An 8007-nucleotide genomic window follows, 5' to 3' on the forward strand; every position below is an offset into this window, starting at 1 on the left:
CCCCAAATGGATGGCAGCAGTATTCAGTGGGAACAAAACCTGGGAGGAGGAGGTCTACCTTTTAGGCAGAGTCTCTCCCACAGTCCTGGGAAGCAGGAGGTGGGGGTAGTGAATCGGGGAGTCCTTGCTTGCCTGCATGCTGCCCCAGCACAGCCCTGGCTCCCAAGGCCTCATGGGGAACCCGAGTGGCAGAAGCTGTGGCGGGGGGTCGGGGAAGCAGCGGGACCCTCTCACCTATCACCCACTGGATCCAGATCACGTCGTAAGAGTCCGGCTCCGGGCTGAAGTCCTGGAGACCACAACAGTAGTAGTTCCTCACCCTCTTGCCCTCCTCCCCCAGGTAGGTCTTGGCTTTAACCAGAAAGTCCTCTGTCATGTCAACCATGTCCACCACTCTGAAGAGTGGCAGCAGCAGCCGCTTGGTGATCCTGCCAATGCCAGCTCCACAGTCCAGGGCACAGGAAGTTCCTGTCTTGTTCGGGCCTTCCTAAAAAGCAGAGAAGGCATAGGACCTATCAGAGGGACCCTGTCACTGCAAAGGGGCCCTTCCTCACCTGTCCTGGGAATAAGACTCACATCAGGGCTCCGCACAAGCTGGTAGCCAGCACTGGTAGGGAGGTCAGCAGTGTGAGCAGGGATACTTTTTTTGGGTCAAATATTTCTAAAACCAAAGCCAACTTTCACAGGTGAGAACCTGAACAAGTGCATTAATCTCTCGCTCCTGAGACCCCAGGAAAACAGCAGCACAAAAAAGGATTCAGGCGGGAGAAGGAAGAGGGCCATCGGTGGACAAGGCTGGGAAGATGGCAGTGGGCAGTGGAGAGAAGGCGCTGGCCAAGGCAGCCGAGGAGGGAGCAGGCCCAGGGACCCGAGCCTGGTATGGAGGAGAGCAGGTGCTACGGTTTGGATGTTTGTCCCCCCAAAATTCATGTTGAAATCTGATCCCCAATGTGGCAGTGTTGGGAAGTGTTTGGGTCATGGGGACGGATCCCTCATGGAAAGACTAATGCCCTCGGGGGAGATGGGAGGAGTGTGAGTGAGTTCTTGCTCTGCCCTGTGAATTCCCCTGGAGAGCTAGTTGTTACAGAGAGCCTGGCACCGCGCCCCCAGCCATGGGATCTCGCATATGCCGGCTCCCCTTCCATTTTCCACCATGAATGTAAGCAGCCTGAGGCCCTCATGAGAGGCAGCTGCCCCCAAATCATGAGCCAAATAAACTTCTTTTTTTATAAATTACCCAGTCTTGGGTGTTCTGCTATCACAACACAAAACAGACTGACAAGGCCCATTTTCCACCATGAATGGAAGCAGCCTGAGGCCCTCATGAGAGGCAGCTGCCCCCAAATCATGAGCCAAATAAACTTCTTTTTTATAAATTACCCAGTCTTGGGTGTTCTGCTATCACAACACAAAACAGACTGACAAGGGGGTGCTACAAGTAGGGCCAAAACCATGGTGGGTAACTAGGAGTCTGCCGGCAGCAGAACAGCTGATACCCACAGCCCTGACACGGGCAGACAGGGCAGGAGAGCAAAGGCTTCGACCCGGCACAACGGAACGTCTGAGAGAAGACTGCTCAATTCTGGCACCACAGCCGGCTCCTTTCTGGTAACCTTGAAGCAAAGTCCACGGTCCAGAAGTCGCACCCCCCCGCCCCAGCCCAGCTCTAGGCCTTGGTGGCACCAACAGACAAGCGAAGACCCTGCAGTGTTGCGCGGAAGAGACGGCGCCCGCGCAGACCAGGCGCTGCCACAGCACGGCCTCTCCTGCAGCGCACGCCAGCCCTGCCTACCCTCAGAAACCTCTGCAGGAACTTCCGGGAGCTGCTGATGTCGATGCTGGAGATGTGGCCGTACCCCCCAAGCATGCCGTCCACTGTGGCCGGGATGTGCTTCCAGTACGTCTTGGCCTTCGAATAGAACTGCTTCTCATCTTCGATCACCTCGCTCGTCATGCTGCCTGCCACCAGCCACGTCTGCACTCAAGCACCACACTCGGCAACGGCGCCTCTCCTGAGTAAGGAAAGAGGAGTGAGCGAGCCCACACAGGGAACGCAGCAGAAAGTCCTCCCCAGTGGGAGGGCCAGCCTCACACCAGCCTTCCTGAGCCACGCAGTCCTGCCTGGTGCAGAGGAGCGTCTGGTACCTCCAAATCTGCTTCTCCCCCTTGGATGACAGCACCTCTGTCTCCTACATTCAAAGCATGAGACCCAGCATCCTGGCTTTCTTGACATACTCTACAGGACACCTGACTGGTGGCTTCTGGCCCCTGGCGACAGGTAAGTCCAATCTACACTGAAGAGCAGACCCTGGGAGGGCCTGAGCAGTTCCCATGACGGTGACTGTGGGGGGTCCAGTCCTTCATTAACGTGAACGAGGGAGACAGCCAGGCAGAAAACGATGACACAGACACACATGACCACAACCGCAGTAAGAGCTGCGAAGGAGGAGTACAAGATGCTGGAGGAAGTTGCCTTGGCCGCAGGGATCAGGGAAGGTGCCCGAGGAAGGGCACACACAAGCTGAAGCTAACAGATGGGCAAGAGTCAGTGAAGCAGGCGGAGGGTAGTGTGCTGCCCTCGGAGAAGATCCCACAGACAGCCCATGCAACTGGACTCAAGGTCTTCTGGGTCATATTCAGCAGTTTAGACTTTAATCTAAAGAGCAATGAACTTGAACCACCTTTGGGCTAAGCAGGGAGTGGCACGGGAAAATCTGTGCTTCCAAAGACTGTGCGGCAGCTGTGTGGACTGCAGGGGCAAGGGAAAGCAGACGCCGACTAGGCAGACCGCCTGCCGTGCTGGGTGAGAGGGATGACGGCTTAGCAGCTTCACAGCAAGCCACCCTTGCCACATCCATTGTGTTGGGGGGACAGAAGGTCACACCTCTATCCTGAGGCTCTGGCACACGCCAACAAAGTACCAGCATGCACAGGGACTGCTCTAGTTGCTGTGAGGCTTTTTGATCAGTTCTGACCCCCAGAGAGCTTGTAGTCCAGGAGGAGAGACAGGAAAAAAAAAAAAATGGAACCAACTAAAACACACAGCAGAGAGATGGGGATTCCCACTGAGTCATAAAGAGCTGTGGAAACTCAAAGCACAGAGGAATCCTCTTCCAACGATGGATGGGGGCAGTAGCCTGGAGGAGGTGACCCGAGCTGGGCCCTGGAGGACAAGGTTGCTCTGGATGGGGACAAAGAATGGACAGAGGCAGAGGCGGTGTGACAGCGTGTGCTGTCAGAGGATGAAAGTGGAAAGAGGGAAAGGATGTTGCAGGTGAACTTGTAAAGGCAGACTGGGCCTGGATCGTGGTGGGCCTTGAGCACACTAGGCACCATGGGGCCATTCTGTCATTAATGGGAAGCTAATCCACTGAGAGATTCCCCAGGGCAGTGGGGTGTGCAGGGGCCCATCCTGAAGGGAGGCAAACTGGCAGTGGCCCTGCTAGTTGACACAGGACAAGTGGCAGCAGCAGCTCATGTGCTGCACGATGCATACTGATCACTTTCCACTGACCACTGGATCATCACAACCAACTCTATGAGCCAGTTGCGACAATCACCCTGCTGTATAGACGGGATCTGATGCATGTGGAAGTGCTCTACCCAAGGTCAAGAGGCCCGTGCACTTACTGAGCCCTAGGCCTTGACTGCTCTTCCTACATGGGCAACTCACTCTCATCACATGGGTCTCCGCTTGGTGTCACCTCAGAGGCATTCTCTGACCAGCCTATCTAAAGTGGCTTCCTTCCACACCCTTAGCTAATCTGTGTGCTCTGCTGACTTCATAAGGTGTGTTTCTACCTGAAATTATACTGTCTACTTACTGTTCATGGGCCTCCGCTAGAGCATAAGCTCCCAAGGGCAGGACCTTGCCTGTTCAACACTGTTTCCCCAGCACTGAGCCCAGGAGTTCTCAGTACAGTGTCTGACAGAGAAATGATGGAGCCCAGTGCTGCTGTAAGTCCCTGAAGGTGAGGTGTGTCTCCTCCTCAGTGCAGAGCCTGTGGGGCACAGAGAGGGAGGGCAGCCTGGAGGGCAGGGGTGGATGTGCTCGAATCTTCCAGGAAAACTGCACACTTCTGTGCTCCTGGGGTTTTACTCACCAACCATCTGTATAACACTCTATTGGGCTGTGGTAAGTCACTGAGCCCTGGAACTACACTGCCGACACAGAGTCGACATGTGGAGTGCTGGTATAGTCCTCAGAGACAACTACAATAAAAAACTATGACCAAGGAATGCTTTCAGGGCTTCAAGAAAAGTTCTCAGACAGAAAACAGAAAAGTGTTCAAAGGATGAGCATAAGGACTTCAATATGTAATTTAGAGACTATAAGCTATGACCAAGGAATGCTTTCAGGGCTTCAAGAAAAGTTCTCAGACAGGAAACAGAAAAGTGTTCAAAGGATGAGCATAAGGACTTCAATATGTAATTTAGAGACTATAAGGGAAGATGGAAGGAGAATAAAACACAAGAAAAGCTAAAGAACTTTCATTTGTCTCGTGTTACTAGTCTCCATGCTGAACTTGTCCTGAAAGACAAGGAACCTTTCAGAAGCTGCAGGCCCACCCCAACCAAATGGTCCTAACTGATACAACTCTGCTTTGGCCACTGGTCAGTCTCTTCTAGAAAACCTAGCCAGACGGAGTGGGAGGGGGCAGGGGTGAGGACACCAGGGAAGGGCCCCCTGTGACTGCTGAGAGCAGATGGGAAGGGGCTCCTCCCACAGATCTGGCATTCTTCATAGACAAGGTCACATACTGGTCTTCTGAGAGACCACAGAGAGCTGACAACATTCATGTGCCCTACCAGGGTCTAGTTCTCCTGACATCTATGATTTTGTCACTGTTTCCACCCTTAATAGAACCTTTTGCTGTGCCCAGAGAGAAGCCTGCTTAAATCCCTCCTCAGATTCCTGAATCAAACCACAGACTGATCCCCTCACTTCACCATTTGGACACAAGGGTTTGGGGCCACGATGAGGACAAGCTGCAAGCACTACACCAATCGAGGAGCCCTCTGGGGCAACAGGCTGGGGGACCTCGGCTCACCACCATGCCCTCACACCAGTGCCCCAGCACACCAGGAGCTACAGCCCCGGTGAGAGGAAACGGCACACTGCTTAGAAGGAGCTCTCACTCCAACCTGGTGGTTCACAGCAAGCGAAAGAATGTCGAACCCTGCCAATCCCCAACACTGCTAGCTGAGGCAGGGGGATGGCACTGCAGCTCCTTCAGAGCTGACAGGAAAAGGGGCCACCAGCCTGAACATCACCAGACAGTTGGGTCTGGGGGCTGCTTACTTGATGGGGGTAAGGACCCAGGCCAAATGGGCTGCCCATGCCCTGCCAAGGGGCACCACAGCAACCACATCACAGGCCCTCCATCAATTACCCAGAGAAGACATCATTCAAAACCAGCTCTTCCACACCATGCCAGCCCAACTCCGATTCAGACTGCAGCTCAGTGAAATCATACCTGTCTCCCTCTCACCACCCACCAGTCTTGGCAAACTTCAGGTTTTGTATTCAAATCTCTCTACCTACTTCACTGGGAGCTCCTTGAAGAGCCATGGCAACATCCTGAGATTCACCACTGTATTTCTCTTGTGTCCCACATAGCACATAGGTATTCAGTGAAAAGTTCACTTCTGATCAAATGAACAGAATAAATCTGGGACCAAACACCAGGCTGTACTCCCTGCCTATCTGTGTGCTCCCCTCCCAGGATGCAAACTTCCTGGGAGGGACATTACCTTGTGCACCATTAGCTCCGTGCTTGACACAAGGTGGACGTGCACTAATTGGTTGTCGAACGAAAGAATAAGCTTTGTGCGGCTATAGCCATTTTCCACTTTTAAGAAAATCCTACAGACAAAAATCCAGCCATTCAAAACTGATAACACTGAAGGCCGTTACCGACAATATAAATTTCTGCTTTACCAAAAGCCTTACAACATGATTCCTTTAGATGTCAAGGTCCCCTGAATAATCTAATTTATAAGAATTCCACTTACACACAGATTCTAGGAACAAGCCAGGGGAGGCACATGTAGGCCAGGAAACCGCAAGTATAACTTTGATATTTGCTACAAGTGATTCATTAATAAACATGATTCCTGGGATCCTATCTACACTGTGCCTCCCAGTATCCAGATCTGAGTGGGGTAGGTCTTTAGGTATCAGAGGGAACAGCAAGGTCGGTCACCCAAACAGCAGGAAGTCTGCCTATACTCCGCTGCAGAGCACAGTGAGTTGCTATGTGGCTGCAGGTAGGGGGAAGGGGCCAGGGGCACACCTGGCTTTGCGTGTGCTCTAAGCTACCTCAGAAAGAGAAACGCTTTGCTCATGGTAAATGTCTGCTCCTTGGTGGGTAGAATGTGGTCTGCACATCCTTCACGGTCATCTGGCCACCTCCACCAACTCCTCCAAAGTGTTTAGGGCCCCACGTGGACAGCAGCCCATCTACTACTTCTCTTCTCCCAGGATTCACGGAAGAAAATGGTGCTTGAACTGTCACCGGCAGGCACACTCAACTCATGTAAATCTCTAAGAAAAATCCTGCCTAAAGTGACCTCCTCCCTCTTGCAGCCTGCTGGACAGAGCCTTTCTCCCTGAATCTGTATGAAGAGCAGTTGGACTTATGAGAGTGGCAGAATGTTCTATGAAAAAGAAAGGGAGGGAGAAAGGGAGTAAGACAATAACAACAACAACAACGGAAGAAATTTAAAAGGCTCTCATGGAGTCGGATGAACCAGGTCTGAATCACACTCTGCTCACCCGCTGTGTGAGCTCAGATAAGATGCTTAACCTTGCTGTTCCTCAGTTTATCTATGAAATGTGAACAGTAATACTGACTTTATAGAAAGACTATGATGATTAAATGTACATATAAAAAGCTTAAACTGCTCCACACAGTGCCAGGCACATATTCTCTCTTTAGCTTAGAAATCTCTGTGAAATGAAAGTCTCGTCAACTCTGCCAATTGTTAAGACCAAATGAGAAAATGCATTAAGATGCCATATAGACCGCAGAGTGTTGGACACACCACACCTAAGGGATTATTACTGGTATGCTGGATGGTCAATCCAGCAGACTCAAACAGCTCTGCAAATCAGCAAGGGTGGCGAGTGAGCTTCCCCTCCATGTAAGTACGGAACCACTGCAGAGATTTCTGAGACGCTGTCCTTGTGATCCTATGGATTCTGGCCTCCACCAAAGCATTCTACACGTACTCCAACCTTCCCACGTCCCCAGTATACAGAGAGAAAAACCAACACACTAAAGGAAGTGATGTGCCTTAAAACCTTAAAACACACACACACACAGGAAACCTGGAACAGAATTAAGGAGGGAATCCAGGTTTTCTTATCACAGCCCGGGTCTCTCCCAGGGGCTCATCCCACCTCCCTGGGCGATCATTCTATACATCACAACCATCTGCTACACTGCCCCACCCCACCGTCAGGGCCTCTGACACTAGTTCTTTCAATCCCTTATTGTACAGATCAAGGTCCTGAGGAAGGAAGGATCACACAGTCGGTGGGCAGCAAAGTCTGGGCTTTCCAATACGGCAGCCTCCTGCACACAGGCTGACCTTGGCTCCAAGGGCTCCTGGCGGTAGTTGGTCTTTAGAGCTGCGTCTGTGTCGGGCCGGAGCTGGGGTTGGGCCCAAGGTTAAATATGGCAGCAATTCCTATGCAACGGGCACTTAACTGTGACAGGCTGTGAGTTGCATCTGAAGATTCCTCACACCCACCCTCCAGGTAGGTGCTCTCCTTACCCCCGTTCCTCAGAGGGGAAACTGTGGTTCAGAGAGAAAGGGACTTGCCCCGGCCTGGGGACCGGCGTGGGGGACTGCTCCGCTTCGACCCGTGGCTCTCGGTGATCCCTTCCCAGGTCTGGCCAGCCGACCTCCCGGAGACGCGCACGTGGGGTCCGGGCCGGCCCGCGCGCACGCGCCCGGGTCACGTGACGAGCCGAGGCAGTTCGGGGTCGAGGCTTCCCC

General features: G+C 52.7%; 1 protein-coding gene across 2 annotated transcripts in view; it reads right to left on the minus strand.

Moving 5' to 3' along the window:
• NTMT1 (N-terminal Xaa-Pro-Lys N-methyltransferase 1) overlaps positions 1-7858 on the minus strand; it is a 9153-nt gene extending 1295 nt beyond the window's left edge. The window contains exons 1-3 of one of the 2 annotated variants that reach the window (XM_008583169.1): positions 7783-7858; positions 1793-2012; positions 235-487 (exon numbers count right to left, since the gene is read on the minus strand). In XM_008583169.1, the coding sequence (XP_008581391.1) occupies positions 235-487; positions 1793-1954 (415 nt within the window). In that variant the 5' untranslated portion in view covers positions 1955-2012; positions 7783-7858. Of the gene's footprint in view, positions 1-234; positions 488-1792; positions 2013-7782 lie in introns of those variants that run through there. The other variant, XM_008583170.1, reaches the window with a different exon arrangement.
• Between the last annotated feature and the right edge of the window lie 149 nt (positions 7859-8007).

Source organism: Galeopterus variegatus, unplaced genomic scaffold, assembly GCF_000696425.1.
Source record: "Galeopterus variegatus unplaced genomic scaffold, G_variegatus-3.0.2 Scaffold2844, whole genome shotgun sequence".
Classification (NCBI taxonomy): Eukaryota; Metazoa; Chordata; class Mammalia; order Dermoptera; family Cynocephalidae; genus Galeopterus; species Galeopterus variegatus.